This window comes from Pezoporus occidentalis, unplaced genomic scaffold, assembly GCF_034315485.1.
Source record: "Pezoporus occidentalis ecotype Australia unplaced genomic scaffold, CSIRO_AGI_Poc_V1 ctg32, whole genome shotgun sequence".
Lineage (NCBI taxonomy): Eukaryota > Metazoa > Chordata > Aves > Psittaciformes > Psittacidae > Pezoporus > Pezoporus occidentalis.
In genome coordinates, this window is record NW_026915158.1 from 2,583,303 (window position 1) to 2,604,511 (window position 21,209).

The 21,209-nt window shown below is 38.2% G+C and overlaps 1 protein-coding gene across 1 annotated transcript in view; it reads right to left on the reverse strand.

Annotated features, from left to right (window-relative positions):
• The window catches only part of OCA2 (OCA2 melanosomal transmembrane protein), a 198,625-nt gene that overhangs the window by 71,991 nt on the left and 105,425 nt on the right, over positions 1–21,209 (reverse strand). The window contains exons 15-18 of the mRNA XM_062628602.1: positions 15,234–15,366; positions 5,392–5,539; positions 3,125–3,182; positions 1,636–1,744 (exon numbers count right to left, since the gene is read on the reverse strand). Of these exons, the coding sequence (XP_062484586.1) occupies positions 1,636–1,744; positions 3,125–3,182; positions 5,392–5,539; positions 15,234–15,366 (448 nt within the window). The remainder of the gene's footprint in view (positions 1–1,635; positions 1,745–3,124; positions 3,183–5,391; positions 5,540–15,233; positions 15,367–21,209) is intronic.

Sequence of the window (21,209 nt, forward strand, 5' to 3'; positions counted from 1 at the left end):
CCAACAAGGATTTGCCAGGTGCATTAACATTTATAACTGCTTAGCCCAATTCCATAGAGAGTTCCTAGTTCCCCAGTCCCTCTAGTGTAAATGTTGTTTTGCTCACAGACTCTTTGGCAGTGACCCGGTTTGTTTCATCTAAGCCAAAAGTAAATAAAGGTGCAATTCTGGAGAGAACTGATTTCAGGTATCACACCCAAACAACAACATGGATGAGTCTGGATCAGGTTTGGGTCTCTGCTCCTAGTGGCTCCATGCACTCAAACTCCACCACATGTACCAGATAATGCAGTATATGCCCTCAGCCTCACAATCTTAGAACACAGCTATGCTAGGCTACGAAACTGCCTTTGCTGCAAACCTAAAAATTAGTTATCCCATACACACAATGTCAAGAGGAAACACAGGGCCAGGGGCTGTGCTGTGGAGATACAGCCAGTCTGCTCTGGAGTGGCAAGATCTGAGCAGTGTGAATACAAGCCATCCTGCACTTCTAAGGCCTGAGGGCTGGGGATCAGTCCCTGGAATAAACATATTTAGCAGCAAAACATGCTCCTCCAGACACAGCAGCCCATATCCTCCCACTGGTGCCAGCAACATACAACACTGGTGCTTCCTTCCCTAGGTCACAGCACAGAGAAAAACTTTCTGCTACTCATACCTTTCTAAGCCAGTCAATACACCAGAGGTGTCAGCAGTAGATATGGAAGGTCTTGTTTACAATTTGATCACCATTGTACAGTATAACTAGCTCTGCACTGAGCATAACTAAAATGGATTTCAATGTAGTATCTATGTATGATGATTGATTCTCTGATTTATTGGTCATAAGCTATTCCTCTTCAAGACTTACATCTTTCAGCCACTGCGATGAATGTACACAGTGGGGGTATTCAGACTGCATGAAAAAAATATAAATCTGAAATTCCATATCTTTCAAGTGTTCAGCAGCCAAAAAAATTGTTTCTAACTTTTTATAAGGCAATGCACAAATAGGTTTTATGACTGTTCTTTGGTTAAATGTAAAGGTTAATTTGGTTCTTGTTTCTGGATGTGCAGCACCTGTTCTCATACATGTATACAACTAGCTGTGTAAAAACCTGCACATATAGGTCTATACATAGAAAGTATGCATACAGCTACTTTCATTTCATACACAAACAATGTCTTCCTGATTTTATTTTGGAGGATGATTTATTCTGGTAATAAATTGATGGAGACTGGAAGTTATACAAAGAGTTATCTATACCCAAGAAATAAAGTCATACTACTTTTTTGCTCTTTCATGGATTATATTCTGATCTTTATAATGAATCTTGGTCATTGACTCAAGCCTACAGACCAATAATGCCAAGGTCAAACTTGCTCATTATGCAATGCTTAAGCAGCTCATTAGCACTGGGAAGTCAGAGAAATGAAGTCATGAGCGCTCTGTTATTCCTCCTGAGGCGACTGGGACGTGATTGCATTTCAAACACCTGTTTTGAGAAATCACTGTTCTGATTAGCCTGGTGGAATTGCAAGGCCAGAGACATATGGAAAAGGGCTTTCTGAAAAGATCCAGACACAGAGGAATATTACCATTGTTTTCGGAGAGATTGGTTGTTTTAGTTAGAACAAAACTGTGAAACTTACCGAGATCTAGGTAGATGCCTGGAACAAATGAGTTGAGAAAAAACATAAGAATAACGCATCCAAGCACAGTCAGGCATTTGATAAGAAGAATTTTGTCTGTTATTCTGTGCTGTAGACAGGGAGGGAAAAATAATAACTGCATTAAACAAGGAGCTATCTATTATGCACAGAGTTCACAAAAGTATGTGTGAAGTGCAAACTCCTGTTCCTGTATTGTGTATTCCTCTTCAGCATAAAAGACAGAACTATTAGAATTGAAGCACTTCATGCATACCTATAAAAAACATGAACATGTGGCCAAATGTGATCTGATACAAGTAGCTAGCACCTGCCTGCATACACTCAGGTGTGTTTAGCTATCCTCATTACAACTTCATTTCAGTAGGACAAGTAGGGTTGAAATGCAATTCCTACTAGAGAGGGCACTCCAGGCACTCTGTGATTTCATGATGCTGGACAAAATCACCCTTTTTTGCACTTATGCTTTGAAAACCTATAAACTAGACTAGAGGTTAAGATCTTTCATGCCTCCTGCACAACTCTCATGGGCATGCCAAGCCCATAATCTTTATGGAGCTTCTAGACTTCTTTGCCCAGCTCCTGCACCCCTGTGCTGACTTCCTCATGTTCTCACCCTCAGACCCAGTGCTTTCCACCACGACTCTGCTTCTCTGCTCTGGTCTTATCTCAATTTGCTACCAATCCAGAGAATCACCATCTCTCACCCTGAGTCCTGACCTCGATTCACATACTTCAAAGCTCTACTATAGTACAAGTAAGTAAGTCTCTGATCTTTAAAAAGGTTGTCTTTAATGCAATGCTTTGAAAAAGGTGTAAAACCTAATATGAAATTCTGTTGGTTTTGTTCTGGTTTGGTGTGACAGATAGGACAGTGATGTCCCAGTCAAGAACTTGAGCTCCCAAACACAGTCCTGGATTCATTAGTGATGCTAGTGAGGTGGAAGGATGTGACATTTAGACAACTAAATTTAGGTGTAATTAATTCCACTACAGAGTTTACATCTCATCAGACCCAGCTTCAACATACTTAGCCAGTGTTAATGTGTGCACATCATAGTGAACAGGATTTATCCAAGTGGTTTATCCCTCTGTAAATAATAAAGCAGGCATGTCGCGAACAGTGTAGTACACTAGAGTCATTATTCAGTACATCAGCAGGAGTGTACCCTATCATCACACACCACGGTTATAAACAACCTGTTGACACCTTCTGAGTCTTTCTGACCAAGAAAACACCGCTGAATCATGTATTGATTGTTTAAATTATATTTTTCTAAGGAACAAAATTGTAAAACCTAACAAAACCTCACAATGTGGTTTATTAACCCCATCTCACTGAGAAACCAGCCAGCTTGCCTGCCAGCTTTTCTACTATCCTGAGAGTTATTCATTTGCATTAGATTCAAAACACTCTCTCTGTATAAAGGCATAGGTGCACACATACTGAGAAAAACTGCCATCTACTTACTTTTTTCTGGAGTTCCTGAATATTTGTTTCCCAGTTTTTATCTTCTTGTGAAATTTGCCTGAAAGAAAAAGACATCTGCTTTTTATCCAGAGTGAAATTAAAGTTTTGCCAAGAGGGCTGGAATAAATCCTTCTCATCACACATAGATCAACTTTTCCCCCATATCGAGTAACTTGTACCACAAAGGAATCATGGCCTTCTTACAGCCATCATCAAAATTCCCATGAGCATTCACTTAAGAGTCCCCTTTTGTAACATGATCCACTAATGCACAAACTCTTTGGTTCATGAAGAGTGCCACAGGCTTGGAAGGAGCTACCCTCCAGGGTATGGATCTCGGTGTAGGATCTGGCTATATGCAATATGTAGTTCCCTTCACAGTTTCAGGAGCTAATGTGTACCCTGCTGCAATAAAACAAGGGTCACACGCTAACATCCAAAAGTCAGAACATATGTATTTTACATTTGCATATTAGAATGCATTTTTACAATCCAAATATCATGTTACCAGCATAGTCAGCCCTCCAGCAAAAAGCCCTGGGCTTCCTAGTTCAGGAGTGCTGATGTTAATGCTAATGAATTTTTACGTTGCTGTAAATGTACTGTGCTGCAGGAATCCTAATTTTTAAGTTTAAATATATAGAATTTTTATTTATACTTCAGAAGTTTCTTCTTTAAAGTGCTGTAAAGTCTAATAAACTGTTATAATCTTTCTAAAAGAAGGCCATCTTAACAGTCTTTTTTGTGTTTAAATATTAATACTGTCACTGCATTCAAAGTACACAATACCAACATCAAATGTGAACAAAAAGTCATCATATTACTGAAATAGTTTAAGATAACATGTTTGTATGGCCTTACTCATACTGCCTATTTGACATGCTTATTAATTAAAAATATTCATTTCACTTTCTGTTTAGTCAATTCTATACTTTTAGACTATTTATCACTTCTATTTTCAGTCATTAAATTCCATAGCATAACAAATGGTTTTGCTGGAATATGCACAAAATAAGGTTAACATTTTTAGTCCTAGTTTCAATAAACTTCTTTTCTATACCTAAACAGTTAGTTATGTCTCCTGGGTTCAGCAGTAGCAGTGATTTTTCTCCTTCTTAGTAGCTGGCGCAGTGCTGTGTTTTGACTTTTGGCCTGGGAACAACACTGATAACCCTGATGTTTTCAGTTGTTGCTCAGTAATGTTTACTCTGACCAAGGACTTTGTGAGTCTCATGCTCTGCCAGGGAGGAGGGGAAGCCAGGAGGAAGCAGAGACAGGACACCTGACCCAAACTGACCAAAGAGGTATTCCATACCACAGCACGTCATGCCCAGTATGTAAACTGGGGGCAGTTACGTGGAAGGGCTAGATCACTGCTTGGTCGGGCTAGGTATCGGTTGGCGGGTGGTGAGTGGTTGTGTTCTCTTCCCTTATTACTTCCCTTATCATTATTATTATTGGTGGCAGCAGCAGTGGTTTGTGTTATACCTTAGTTACTGGACTGTTTTTATCTCAACCCATGGGAGTTACATTCTTTTGATTCTCCTCCCCATCCCTTCGGGAGCGGGGGGGAGGAAGGGTGGGGAGTGACAGAGAGACTGCGTCGTACTGAATTACCAGCTGGGCTTAAACCACGACATTATGTCTGCACTCAGGTTCACACTGAAGATTTGATTATGAAATAATTGTAAAACTCAGCAATTCACTGGTAACATGTTTTTCAAACTCAACAGTTCACTGAAGAACACTTTAATTTTTTGGTAAGAAAAAAAACAAAGTGTAGCATTTTACTACAATAAAGCCACTATTGCAAGGAAAAGCCTGAGGACATATTTGTGATCTTTTCACACCAAAAACTACCTGAAATTTCTATGCCATTAAAATCAGGTCTTATTGATATATATTTTCCAGGTCTTACACATCAGTTTTGTCCTAAAATTCTTTGTGTTTTACTGAGGTTGAGAGTGACTCTTCATGTCTGCCCCAATACTCATCTGATGAAGAGACAAGAATATAGGTCTTATCCTAGTGAAGATCACTGAAAGCCTTCACTTCCAGCTCTGCCTAAAAGTACCAGGTGTGAGTTCTTGGCTGGTTGAAGCAAACAGAAATATTAACCCTGACATTAGCAAAGCAACACTATCATTCCTAGATGTAGACTGAGATGAGCAGGAGCTCCCTACCAGTCCAACAAACTGCCTGTGCCTGCAGCTTGTCCCCACTGAGGGTCAGAGCAGGGGAGGTGGGACACGATGGTCACCACTCACCTATGAAACGTCCTCAGCTTCTTCTTCAGGAGCATCTCTAGAGTCAGCACCTTCTGCATCAGAAGGCATTTCACAGCAGTCTCCTCTCTGCTGGCTGGGTTAATGCGTTGTGCTGTCAGTCTCCAAACATAGATCTCATGTTTCAGCTCTAAAAAGAAGCAAAATCACTTATTTTAGAGCAAGTATAATGCATATGAAACCAGAGACACACAAAATAAATGTAATGTGCTCTGGTCGCAAAACTGTTAAAATTACTGGAATTGTTGCACCAAAAATGAATGCTTTTACCATTCATTTTGCAGAGCTGAAGGGAATGAAAAACAAATGGAAATTTTTCAAAATTTCAAAGGTTTCCTAAGAGGATTTAATTCTTAGGCACTGAAAACACAGCTACCATCACCTGTTGAAAGATATCTGATCCTGTGTAGTTCAGACAAACTGATTAGCACTTGCAGTCAGCCTCCAAAATCCTGCAAGGATTTTCAATACTTTCTGATTTTACTATTTTCCCAGTATTGTAAAGGCCTTGGAGAATGATTGAAAAGTGTCTGTTCCTGTTCGGGAAGGACTTTAGACCTTAGACTGGGCATGGAAAAAAAAAAAAAGAAAAAAGCAAGCTTTGGATTTTCCAGGAAATCACTAAAGAAATAAGAGGAGAATATTCATTCAGAAACAGCACAAATGTTTCCTGGTGAAGCAACAGGATGTTGAATTTACTTCAGAAGAAAATGTCCTTTTAAAATCAGAACAGTTGATACATCTTTTTATACTGTGACTGCTGTTGTAGCAATAGTTTTATGAAAAGGTTTTCTAGTTAATGCTACAGAATAGGGGATTTTTTTCCTATTTCTCTTTTTGCACAGTCTTACCATGATAGCTCACTGTGGCTATCGTGATAAGATAGATGATCCATATGTATTGGTCATTGGTTTTGTTCTGAAGGAAATATAATACAGGACCCTGAGGTCAGTGAGAACACTGAACATAGCTAAAACCCTTTAGGCTTTTCTATACTTCTCCCATGTCAGGTCTGCAAACCCATCCAGACAGCAACCCCTAGAGTCTGGAACATCTAATATTTTATGACATGCTATGTTACTCACGGACAAGGGCTTAAGACAACTTTAAGATCTTACCAGTCACTTTGAAATTATGTCTAGGGCAGCATAAACGCAACATTTGGCTGCCCCTGAATGGGAAAGTCTCACACCCTTTTCCCTGCGTCCTTAGATTCCTGTCCCCTACTAGACGGGGACCAATGGTCATGTTACACCAGGGTGAGATCACTTCACTCACTTTTCCAGGAAAACCCAATCTGAAGAGCTAAGGGTTACCTTTATGGTGGATCAGCCTACCATCCGATTTATCCTGCCACTGCCAGATCTATTGCTAATAATTGAAATGGTAGGCGTGTGTGGAATGTACCTTTCATGATAATTTATCTTTATAAAACATCTAAATTAACATTTAACTGCAATTGTAGCAGTAGTTGAAGTGACAGAAGCAAAGTTTAGTATGCAGTAATCTGGAGTTAAACAAGACAAGAGAGCTACAGCTCCATCAGGGAATTCAGCCCATTATGACACTAAAGTTTTTATGAACATGGTACATTCATAAAGCCCACAAGGAACCACAGCAATATAACCAGCATTATTATTTTAAAAAAAAAAAAAACAGCAACAAAAAAAAAGTTTTGGTTTTTTTTTCCACAGAAAGTCCATTTCCAACAAGAAAATAACAGTTTTTAGATTAGTTTTAATATCAAATAAAGGATCAGCAAATATGTAAACCCTATGCCACAGATATGACTGCCTGATCCATTGAAGTTAATGGAGTTTCAGCTACTGACCTGAGCGCTAACATTTTAGAGAAGATTTTCTGCATTTTAGCAAACATTAAGTTTCATTTTAAAATGCTTATTATTTCTGCAATCTGACAATTAATAGATTAATTTTCACTTAAAGTAATCATGCATTCCCTCCCACCTGACTGCCAATAACAGAGAAGACATTCTAAAAAAATGAGTGCAATTAATTCCCAGTCTCAGAATCTGAAAAGGCCAGTCTCGTTAATTGAAGATACTCAGAAGAGCATGACCAACCTTGATAAGATGATATCATAAAATGACAATTTTTAACTTGCAAGTGCACTAAGTACATTAACTACCTTTTTGCAAGCAACACAGTTTGTACTTCTAGGCTGTGACTAATGACATATAAAGCGTGTTCCTGTGAAGGGGATGATACTCCACATGCTTTTATAGCTTAACTCTTCAGTAAAGCGACTATGTTTCTTTGCTAACCTCTCAGATCAAGAATACGTCTGTTCAAAGGTTAACTGAAAAATAAGTTAAGTACCATGAATTCTAGCTTTAGTAATGGTAATATCCATAATTTTTAGTATTTTTTGAAATCTCTGATTAATGTAATTAATCTTCTAAGCATTATAAGATGATAAGCATTATCTCCATTTTAAAAGCACAGAAACTAAGTCAGAAAGGTGAAAACCAAGTATAGAAAGAATTCACTTCAAGTAATACTCCAGCTCAACAACTCGTGCCTCAATCCTAGAGGCAGCACCCCTCAACAGGACACAAGCATAAGGCTCTCAATCTGAGGGGAAAGAAACAAAAAGTACCTGAAATGTTCTTGACTTTATTCTTTTGTGTAGTCTAGTTCATCAATAGGGGTTAAAGTTAAGCAGAGGCATAAATGTTGCAGGGTCTTCAAAACCGCATCTCAGGTGAGGCCAGTCGAGTGCAATGCATATTTCAACATGCTTTGCTTTATTCAGCTAAATACTTGCAAAGGAATGCAAAAAAATCTGCACAACTCCTCATAAAGCAATATAGAGCATTTACATAAGCTTTTCAACTCAGAGGCCAACAGCTGGACTTCCATTTGGTCACCAAGGCACCTAATGCTGTTCCAGTTGCCTAGAATGGGACTGTGTCCATGGCACAGGATTTACAGGTCATCCTCATCCCTGTAGTAAAGCAGTTGGAGCCTAGCAGAAAACTGCAAACCTCAGAGGGCGCCATACACCTAAGTCACCTCCCAGGAGTATTCTTCCAGGCAAGCTGGGGCAGGCTGCAGCAGCCCTAGGAGTTAGGCTGTTCAGAAAGCTGCAAAATAGTAAGTATTGTTCTCCTTCAAAATATAACTGGAATCTTTCCTCAAGGCACTTTGGGTCCTCCCCTTTAATTTTAGCTACTGAAAGAATCTACAATACTACAAGCCTATTGCTGCATTTTATAAGAGAAAAGTAAATTTAATACCACTATGATGGTCACATAACAGTCAGATGGAGTAATCTGAAGATATTAAAGATGGTTAGAGCTCTTATAACATTTCAGAATGGTTGATAAAGACATACATTACTCTTCAATTGGTTTGTTCGTGAATGAGGAATGGGATTTTTCTCAGCTCTGTTTCCATCTCTGGGTAAGTCAGACTTAGAGCAACAAAGTTATTTCAGTCCTTGTGGTTTCGTCCCTTAGTTTCCTCTACTGCAATTACCCATCTTTTCAAAGCAGGACTCTGAGAATCACAATGTTCAGGTTTTTTACCCTGAGAATGGCACAGGGTCATGAGAAATCAAGGGTCAAGTATTTTAAGCATTTGATTATCTTATATTCCAGTGTAGTTTGTTTCAGAAATTTTTCATCAGGTTTGAAATCTTGGAAAATAATTCTGGTTTACTCACTTTCAAAAAGTTTTAATTCAAAACTGTCAGACATGAAAACCAATTTAGCCAATGTTTTCCACTAAAGTGCAAGTCTCACAATTAAAAAAATATCTGTTCAATTCATTCTACTCTGCTTAAAAGTGAACAGATACATTCCAAACAACTACTGTTGCACCAAACATAACTACTGCTGAGGTCCTTTCAACACCGGGAAAAAAAAAACAAACCAAACCAATCCAATCCAAAGTGAAACAAACAAAGTGCCACAAGAAACCACTTACAAATGGTATTCCCAAAGACCTATTCAGGAAAAAACAATCATGAAGAAAAAGAGCCTCAAGAGGACAACTCATAATTCGAAAGTTAGTGTCTCATATAATGCTTTTAATAGGATAAAATAAAGAGCAAAATAATGAAGCACACTTCAGACTCACCATGTATTTAGTAACTGGTTTAAATGTATAAATGGTGACTAATAAGTTTGGCTTACTGCAGGAATAATTTACAAATCTGTCAAGGTTACTTTTTTTATTTGAAACATCATCACAGTGAAAGCTCTCTGCAGCAAACGGATACAGACCATATGTTAAATTAGCCTTAATGGTTCTCTTCAGTTCTGTATATCAGGAAGATCTTATGAGCTTCAATACCACCAGAGTAAAGTGAAAAATTTTGTCACAGCTTCATCAAAACACTCAATGAAAAAGCCAGGTCTTGTCAATCAGTGTATATCTATACAATCATTTCACACTTGTGGTATGTACCCAAAAATCAAAGGAGAGAAGTGCTATAAAAGAAACAGGAGGTATCACTTTCTCAGTTTTCACCTTCCATCAGTGGTTTTTCAGTACTAATTCCTTCCATGAGAAATAAATTGTGAAGTGCTGCTCTGTTGATTCAAAATGCCACTGTATTACATTTTCTTTCTGCATGAGGTAAGTAAAGTAATATTACAGTTGCCTTCTTTTGATGGCTATATTACCAATGCACTAAACAAATAATATGAGATTGTCATATTTCCCTTATTCTGTAATGTCAGAATCCTATTTTTATAATCTGAAAACAAGAAAAGACAGATTGACATTTTCTTTTTTCCAAAAGGAATACTCCATCAACTCTAAAGCAGTTCAAAGGACTTACAGGTCTTTAAACATTAAATGATTTAAATATCCTGAATCTGTGTAAAGTAAAAAACCTACACTTATTTTCATTCCTTCATTCATTTTTAATGATCAATTAAAACATCTCTTCAAGGTGCAAATACTAAAACACAGATTTCTGTTCTACATTTTTAAACATAAAACCATGACCCTCATGGATCCTGATATATTATCCAAAAAAGGAGTATACACAAATTCTTCAGGGACTGTAAGACTACCTGTTCATTTCCTAAGACAGCTGCATCTTTTAGTTTAGCATGATATCATCCACAGTAGGAGAGTTAAAATGTTAACTATTAAAAAACAAAAACTAAACCAAAACCAAACCAACACCAAGAACATGTTCTTGTTCCTCATTGTTCTTCAAGATTTATAAAATGCTTCGCATTTATTCCCATGATTTAGCACCTCAGGTGAGGCCAGTCGAGTGCAATGCATATTTCAAAATTGCTATCCAGATTAAGTTTCAAGTTGAATGCTTGAAAATATCTTGAAATATTCCTTTCCTTGAACATTATTCTCTGTATAATCTGCCTGCTGGTTTCCTCACCTGAATGAACTTTCAAGTGAGGACAGACCACTATTTTTGTTACATTAAATACCAATAATGCTTTTCGGGCCCTTAGAAAGTATTTACATAGATACAGACACTCCTCATGACTGAGATTTGTTGATGTATTTAATCCAGCTAGGTACTTGGTGTACTTCTCACTGATTCTAACAAGAAAATATTAACTGGTTCCTACAGTTACAAATAGGTTACTAACTAAAATAGGGCTAAGGACTGTTCTCTGACCCCAAGCAAAACATGTGGCTATATAACACCTTACCCTCGCCCTCTGTGCCCCTGTGGTGTCCTTGTGGCCCTGGATATTATTATCATCATTATCATTATTATTAGCCTTCTTCAGTTCAAACTGAATCAACACTGAAGTTATCTTGCAAGTCATCACATTAGTTCTTCCCCAGCACTAAACCAAAAGTTGTACATTGCAGGGCAGGGCAGCACAGGAGGACATGCATCACTGTTAGAGAACACAGGGGCCACTAGGACATCCTATGCCCTGAGGAAACAACAAAGCTGTTAACCTTTTAACCATGGCCACCTGTGGTGAGGATCCATACGTACCTCCAGGCAGGCATCTCAGAGCTGTGACAGGCAAAGGGGTTCACATGAACTAATAACAACAGCACTGAGCTATACCTTCTGTTCAGCTACAATTACAGTTGACGATGCCTGTGCTAGGTCAATTGGCACAGAGGAAATGCCTGGAAACTCACCAGACATTAAATGCTAAACAAATTTTTCAATTTTACCTTGTTTTCCTTCTTGACCATCCCCTTAGCTCTGCCATTCTTCTCATGGTTTCACACAAATCAAGGACCAATGTGAGCAGTCCATACTCAAAGGAACAGGAACAATGCCTGGACATCTTTCAGGCAGCACAATCCTGTCAGTTGTACATGTCTCACAATCCTCAATTATCACTCCCCTACTTCTTTCCTCTTCTAGACTTTCTACCTTTTCACTACTGGTTTTGTACCTCTTTTTTTTATCCCACTCCTCTCATTTTATTTCTCTTAGAGAAATAGCTGTAAAGCTCCACATGGAAGATAGAAAGAGATTTGCCCACTCATCTGCTTGCCACATTTCACACTGTGAGAAACAGCACTGTGTTTTTCCCATATTAAACACTTTACACATGACTATGATTAATTAGAAAATTCCTTCTGTTGTCAGCTTTCCATGCTGCCTATCATACTACCATAGCAGTACTTTCCCAGCTGCTGAAGTGAGCCACACCAGCAGGAATAATGGCAAAATAATATATTGTTAACACTTAAGGGAAGCAAAACCTTTGGTTTCAAACGCCTTTTTTTTTTTTTGGGGGGGGGGGGGGGGTGGACGCAAGTTGAATTCCTGTTACATTTATATATTATTATTTCCCCTTAGATATTCTTTTGGGAAACTATATATATATGGTTTTTAAACCTTCTCAGCTTTCTACCCTAACCCTACTATCTTTTTCTCCATCACACAAAACAAGGTGCAGGTTTATCAGCTGAAAGTCGCACTCAAAAAAGGCCTTAAAATTTCCCTTAATTTTTTAAAAGCATTTGATTTTCTCTCTCACAGCTGAGTTCTTCAGATTCTTTTTTCTTGTGTAATATGCCCTGCTTTAAGCCACTGCAAGTAGATAGTAGCTTCTAAGGAAGGAACATGGGATTTTTTTCTGCTGCACAGGTGCTGCAGCTCAGCCTGAAAGGTAACAATTTAAGGACACCGGTAGCACACAGCATTGAAATTAATCTGCCAATGTATTTTCAGAATAACAGCATGGCCCAGTCTTAAAATTAGTGCTTATCCATTCTCAATAATACATGTAGCCTAAAACAACAGAAAAGATCTTAAAGCACATGGCATACAGGGAGAAATCTGGAGAGTATAATAATATACCAATTAGGTCTCACATATCTTCTTTAATTGCTAATTGGGGGCAGGGTGAGGGAAGGCTGCTATTCAGTTGATTAAAACAGCTGCTTCAAACAAGCCATTTGAAGTTATCACAGAACCATTGCAACCTGAGATGGAAGGACCCCTGAAAGCACCTTGGAGCACATTTTGCAAATCCAAACCACAACAGTTACCTACTAATGGAGCAGTGTTGGTGGCTTTCTCTTCCCCTTTCACAGAAAGTTTCAATAGAAAGAGTAGCTCTTGAGCGTTTGCTCTAATTGAACAGCTACTGATCAGCTTTGCAGCAATGGGCAAGCAGCTGATTATAACACATGGTATGCTGATTAGGAGACTGCTATAGATGAACATACTAAGTTGCAAGTAACAGATTACCAAAAGATGAACTGAGGGAAATATGCTAGCTAGTGTTTCATTAGTACAGTGTTTAACTGGCAGAAATATTACATCAGTGAGTAAATTGTACTATTCATATTAATAAAAGAAAAAAAGTTATGCATACTTGATTTCTTAGAAATCCAAAATAATATTTTAAAAATTCATAGGTGAAAGAAAAAAGAAAAATCTATTTTCCAAACTATGTATTCACAAAATAATGTCATTAAGTCAGGACGTCGGTGGGTGGTGAGTTACCCGGACGGGCTAGATCACTGCTCGGTCGGGCTGGGTATCAGTCAGTGGGTGGTGAGCGGTTGTGTTCTTTTCCCATGTTATTTCCCTTCTCATTATTATTATTGGTAGTAGCAGCAGTGGTTTGTGTTGTACCTTAGTTACTAAACTGTTCTTATCTCAACCCGTGGGAGTTACATTCTTTCGATTCTCCTCCCCATCCCTCTGAGAGCAGGGGGGAAGAAGGGGGGGAATGAGAGAGAGACTGCATGGTTCTGAGTTACAGCTGGGCTTAAACCCTGACACTCCCCAACAAAAAGATAATTCCCTTCCAAGGATGATCTTTTCCGCAAAAGATTCTTATTCTTGAGCGCTGTGTAGAACTGGTAAGAATTTGCTCTGTATTTACATTTTGATACAGAGTCACAGAATGGTTTGGGTTGGAAGGGACCTTTAAAGATCATCTAGTCCAACCCACCTGCAATGAGCAGGGACATTTTCAACTAGATCAGGTTGCTCAAAATCTGGTCCAGCATGACCTTGAATGTTTCCAGGGATGCATCTATTATCTCTGGGCAACACGTTCCAGTGGTTCACCACCCTCATCCTTGTATCTACTCTGAATCTGTCCTCTTTCAGTTTAAAACCATTACCCCTATTTTATCACTACAGGTCCTACTAAAAAGCCTGTCCTCATCTTTCTTTTAAGCCCCTTTATGTACTGAAAGGCTGCTCTAAAGTCTCCTCAGAGCCTTCTCTTCTCCAGGCAAAACAATACCAACTCTGACTGTCCTCACAGGAGATGTATTCCACCCCTGTTATCTGTGTGGCCCTCCTCTGAACTCTCTTTCTTGTTCTGAGGACCCCAGAGCTGAGCACAGTACTCCACATGGGGTATGACAAGAGTGGAGTAGAGAGGCAGAATCACCTCCCTCAACCTGCTTGCCACACTGCTTTTTATTGACCCCAGCATACAGTCAGCTGTTTGGCCTGTGAACGCACATTCCTGGCTCATGATGAGCTTTTAGACCACCGTGAAGAAGAGAAGGAGCAATAGGAAGATGAGCTAATTACCCAGCTGTCCAGATTATGCATTTTAGTGGCTCAAAGCTTGCTAAGAAACTATAATGAATTATTTCCTACCTTGTAAAGAAATTGTGAACATTTGGGGGTTACTGTTACATTTCACCACTTGCCTAAGGACAAAGATGAATACTTCAAAACAACTGCATAGAAAAGCATAAAAGCATGAAGGCAAAAAGGGACTAACATAGTCAACAGCCATTGAAACAGGCTTAGCAAGGCTTCTAGGTGAGGTGAAAAACCTAAAAAAGACATAGATGTATTCCTACTGAATTATAGAAATTTTACACCAGGGAAATTTAGAATTGGAAGAGCCACAGTGGCAAGCTGGAAAGAACTTCTGCTCTTGAGGAAATGTCCTTCAGAGACCACAAATCAGGAAAAGATTGCTGAAAAAATCCAGTGGAAGAAGACCAGGAGAGGCAATGCTATGACACTATGCCTGTCATAAGGAAAACCTGAGGTATTTCTAAAGCTAGGTTGTGAACTCAGCACCTTGAGCAGATGTTATCTGTTGTGATACAGAGCACACAGGTATTCAAGCCTATGGCTATAAATTATGTAAAATATCCTCATAAATTTTGAAAGATTCTTAATAATTCATGTCAACACATCAACCTTAACATCACAAAAACATCCATTTCTAGAAGTCAGAAAATATTATGACTAAAAATGAGACCTAAATTATTAGTTAAAAAATTTATGTTCAGAGACTGCAGGAGAGCAGGCACTTTCAGCTGAGGACAACACTGTAATAGGCACTATTCAGTTTCTATTTAGCACATTCAGTGTAGTGATAATAGCATTTTTTTCACACTCCCACTTACCGACAATTTCACTTGGTTCCTTATTGTAAAGTTTTTTGTTCCAGTAAAGAAGTCTGAGGAAAGGAAAGGAGACCAGAACAACAAGGCAGATGCCAACAAACATATGACCTGTAAAGGCTGCAAAATCCAATCCCTGCAAATAAAAATGAAAGCCTAAATTAACAAACAGTTGTTTCTCTATATTTCCTACGGGGAAAAGTGTTCAACTATATGTACTTTAGCAATCAATAATAAATATAAAGCAATAAAGTAAGTTCCAAGTCAGTAGAAGCTGTATTTCATCTGTTTCAAGGAGACAAGCCACATTACAATTTAATTCAGAAAACTAAAATATAGCTTTATGAGTTATTCTGAAATACATTTAGTCTTCCTTACATGGGTAGACAACCCCAAACTGAATAATTAACTTTCACTTTTCACTTAAATCACTGTGAATTCATTTTAAATCACACTGAATTGCAGAAATAGTTAAACTTTTATGACCATCTTTTGTTTTAAACTGATAACAACATGGATTTTTACAATAACTCTATTACTGCATAATTCTATACACTTCACAGCCATGCTTTGAGTAAGATGTTGGACTAGATGACCTCCAAGGCCTCTTTCAACTGAATCATTCCATGATACCATATAACACATGCTGTAGTGGATCAGGGTTAGCCTTTGGGCTGGGATTTTCTGAAATCTCAGCTAGTCCTGAGTAGCCTGTCCAAAAGAAGCTGTCCATGAAGCTCCAAGGGGAATCACATCTAAGTGATTCCTCTGTATCAAGGAACTGTCTTACATAGAGCAAACGTTGTCTGAATCAGTCATCCCAGGGGAGCAGATCTTTGACACTTGGAAGAAAGCATGGTCCAAGCCCTGGATAGCTCAGGTTGTCCAAACTGAATTTTCAAAGAATTCACTGATTTCCCAAAGACTCTAGAAAGTCACAGGATCTCCCTGTGCCACAACTCTATGTCTCTGTAGTAACTTGTCTTCTACCAAATACCTGTGTGCTACCTATAGACCCTTTGAAATGTCAACACATATTAAAAACAGCTTCCCATGCAGCATCAGATGATACCACTCCTGTGTGATAAGACTATTGGGGACTTACTACCTTAAATGTGTGTTCTTTTATATTGTCTCCTACTAAAAGAATTTATGTAGAAATGTCCCAGCTAAAATGTCTCTAGTTCAAAAAAGAAAATAAATAAGTAAATAAATGTTGGCTCTATTGCACCCGAGGGCATAATAAAATAACATACAACACAAGAAGCTGATTAAAGTCATAAAGAACTTTTGTAGCCAGGTAAAGGTTAATGATTATTTGCAAAAAATCCATAGTTTGCAGGCACTTAAGTAAATCTCAAACCATAAATATGCAGACAGAGGATTAGAATTTGTTACTATTAAAAACACAGGTTTCAGTTTCATGAGCTAAAGAAAATCATCCTTAGTTGCTATTTAACAGTAAATTCCTTGCCTCTTCTACTCTCCAGCCACTAAAAGGTGAAACTGTATACCAGTTCGTTCACTGGCCTTTCATTATAACTCAGCTACTGCCATTTCTTTTATGCAAGTACAAAGAAGACTTTTCAGGAACTGGAATAAGATTATTGTAAGATTTGGACAGAAAAAGATGGTACCACAAAGGAAAATAATATACTTTCATCCAGTTTGCCTAGATAATAGGTCAGCCAGTCAAATGTCTGACATCTCTGCATGACAGACTTTACAAGCTATTTTTTATAAGTGCCCAGAAAGATTGGCCTCTGGGCATCAAGTCAAGAATCAGAGCTACAGAAGACGTTTCTATGAGGGGTGAAATCAACATTAACAGCTCTAGGAATTTACAAATAGCAGTGAGAAAAAAAAATATTTTGCAAAGGCTCAATGTTTCTAAGACCTGCTGCTAAAGTATTATAAAGTCAATATTCCCCATGTGTGTTTCCTTAATCACAGCCATTTAAAATTGATAATAAATCTAATTTATATATGGGTTACCTCTAAGATTATACACAAAAAGATCACAATATTTTGGCCAGAAAAAAAAAACTGAATACTAAAATCAAGCTGAACTGGCCTTGGTTCAGAAATCTTTCAAGTATTGACAGTGTGCCATTAAATAGTTCAGGAAGTACACAAAATAAACATTCAGTTTTCTTTGGTCTCAAAAATAGCCTAATGAGAGGTAGGAAGCTGAAAGGAACTAAGATGTAAAAACACTGAAGCTACATCAAAATAGCAAAATCTGCCTAAATCTGACTGGAAAATAAAACACACCACGAAACCCAAACTGGGAAACAGCTGGTTGAAGAGCAATAAAGTGATTAGAGGTGGTCAGAATATATCTCAAACCAGAATTATCAGAACGAGGAAAATTACTTTAAAACACTCAACCTAGTCTTGCAAAAAGCAATGGAGATGAAACTTTTCTTGGGTTGGCAGGAGTGTGCCCACATCATGAATAAGGATGCCAGCAGAATGTACCAGAAGAAATTCTCTGCAGAGATATTCAGGCATAAATATAACTGCTATTGTAGAAAATAAAAAAGACAAATAGGAAGCCAAGGAATCCTTGAAAATGCTCAAGTTTAAATATGTAATGGTCAATGGAACTTGAATTTAAGGACATGGCTCATCGCAAACAAATGTAAAGATTTATGAAGTCACTTAGCTGTACATTTTGAATATCACATCAACAGTTGTGGTTTGCTACTGAAATGCCACAATGCAGAAGCTTCTCAAACAAAAAATACAGCACAAGAATGTGTCACTTGAAACCAGCAAAACTAATTTCTCTGCAAAAGGAAAATCTCATCAACCTAGAAGGAGAACTAAAATGCTGAAGTTAAGAAGGAGGTTTTAGGTCTGACTGATAATTTAAAAGACTTGAAATGAAAAGGAGATCACAATACTCTTAAAAGAAAAAAACAGGATTAGCACAGCTTTGTGACATAAGAACTGACATGGATGAGCCTCAAAAGTGGTTTACAGTCACCGTCACAAGACAAAAAAAATTGTTAACTAGATTTTTTTGGCATCCTATCTAGGAACTTACCCGAAGTTTCCAAAGAGAGTAGCTAGGTTACTTTCTTTGAATATCTCAGGAGTTCATAATACCACGCCATTGATTTTTCTAATTTCTGAGGTCCTTGGGGAAAATATGCTGCTCCGCTGCTAATGCAGAGCAGCTTTCCAATTCCACTGAAACAAATAGTTTTCTAACAAGGGCTGTGCTTATTTCAGGAAAGAGCTTGCATGACACTATTGGCTGTGATAGTGCAAAGATTCAATTCTCTTCCCATCTCTTGCTCCTGGTTTTCCTCCCCATTACCTCCTTTCACCGGTCTACATGAGCCAGTGAGAGAAAATGCATCCTGACAATCACTAGCCTTGGACAACTGGTACCCCACAGCCATGAGGAGATGTCATGGATGTCAAGGAGATAACGCATCCTGACAATCGCTAGCCTTGGACAACTGGTACCCCACAGCCATGAGGAGATTGAGGACAACCAAGTGCACTCCTTTTTATGGCTGATATCAGAAAGGATCCCAGTGAAAAACAGACCACTGCCCACCCTGACGCTTTGGCCTGGCTGCTGAGCACCAGCCTTTCTGCGGCACATAGAATATGGTTTCAGAGAAGCAGAAGGCGAATTGCACACTAGATATTGCCAGGTAGCTAGCAGTCAACTAGCAGCCTCTGGAAAACTTTAAGAGAATAAACGGTTCACATTGTACCAGAGATACAGCAGAGGATGCCAAAATAGTGTCACAGTTACCTCACCAATTGCTCCTACTCCCTTTCCCACACCCTAGAAAGGGCATGTAACACCTCCGCAGGGCCTACATTCTTACCCTTTGTGGCTGTGGATAACATATTTTATACCTCCTGAGTCCTCTGCACTGCTGGGGCCAGGATTCAGCTAGGTAAAAACATAGTAAAGTGCTCCACACGTCTGCTGTATACAACAAAATGTCGTTTTCATAAAGGTTTTCTTTTTCCTGCACAATAGACTGAAATAGAATTGACATGCACAATAGGCAAGAAACGCTTTTCTCCCAGGAGATTTCAATCCATCAGATAAATACAATACATGCTTCAAATGTCCCTTACTTGAGGCTATGCTGATTTTGTTAAATTTCTCCCATTTCCCAGTCAACAGAAAACCTAAAGATTCTGTTTTAGCAAGACAGCAGTCTAAAGGTTCCACTGCCTACAGATTCAGGACTGAAACAGAATGGGCATCTTCCTTCTGTTTATAGTTTTAAATGCAAAGTCAAATACATCAATTTCATATTAGGGGGAAGTACCACACTGTTTTGCTAAAACACTAACTTTCTATCATCATTATTTATTTGTTTTTATTGCTTTTGGAAGTGTAAAATTAACTTCTAGTAATTCAGATCTTTCCAGAAGGAATCTGCCATTTATGGGCAAAGAGAAAGCAAAAAACTACGGCTAGGTGCAGTAATTCAGGGAGTAGAAAAGACTTTGGTTCTAGCCAGAATGCCTTTCAATTAATATTTTAAAACTCATAAAATGAGGAAGAGGAAGAGTAATTTATTATTTCTACATTGGTTTAAACATCCCTTCTAGCTGGGTGACTGGGATCTACTTTGTCTCAGGGGGAACAGCTCATGGTATCTCACTGATAGTCTAACACAGTTACATGAAGATAATGCTTGTCCAGGACACCGACAAACCTCCTTTTTTATGTTTCTTACCACATGCAGAGATGGGAAAAAAAATCAGAAATCAGCCATAAAAACATAATTTTTATTTCATATGCCTTACCTAGGATTTTTTTTTTCTTGAGAAAAGGAATCAATGAAACATCAACATAAAAGGGTAGTTTTAACTACTCTTAAGCTTGTATCCAGCAAACTCAACAAAAATAATTGCCTAATAAAGTATGAGAGTCCATTTCACAATCTTCCAGTGGTTGAAACACCTTTATAGATCCATATACGGGATTTTCTGTCTACCATTTTCCAGCATTTCCTACATACTACAACTTTTCATGAAATATAATCAACTAATATCTCATCATACTACATATCAGCATGAAGCCTCTGAAAAACAGAACAGGAGAACCTGACGGCTGTCGTTTCCCAGGAAATTCCTCTTAAATGACAGGAATAACTCTGAGTGTAATACTGAAACCCCAAAATCCTCAGCAAATGTCAGATTAATAGTACAAGCTTTATCACATGTTAACAAAGACAGTAAATAAGAGGATATAATCCAGTGGCTAGCACATGCTAAAACTACCTTTGCTCTTAGGATTATATCTTTTAGGCAGATTAAAGCTAGATGCTCTAGTGTACACTATGTTCACACCGTCATTTTGCTCTGGAGACCTATTCACCATCCATTCTCTAAAGAAATTGTAATCACAGCTTAAGCTTAGAGCACAAGCTGTTTCTGATTTCAAAGGTGTGACTGTAGATACTTGTGAAGTTCCCAAACATAGAGAACATAATGTTCAACTTTCCAAAAACAATGACCATTTCAAAATGGTTTTTGCCCTACTGTGCACATAAAAATGGAGTTCCCAAAATCTGAAGCATATATCTCTTCAAGAAAAAATTGTGATTTTGCTAACAATGGCTACTCAGCAGTGGTACTCTGAAGATAATAAAAAATTAAAGCATGATCTGTATTCACTGAAAGATTTTCCATTTGCTCTTTATGAAAACTCTTATTTGCCTTCCCTGAAATCACAACATAAATGCTATTTAGTGAAACTTCTTCCAATCCCAAGAACAAGCAAGAGTACAACAAATCTTCCTCTCCTCGTATGCAAATGTTCCACTGATTCTAGGCATGATTGACAGAATATACCAGCATTATAAATTAACCAGTGCTACAAATAAAAAGATCTTTTGGGCATCCACTTGCATCTTAAGGCAAGTAAAAAGAATTACGCTTACATTTTAATGAGTAAACTGTAACATAAAGCTTATTTATTCAAATATA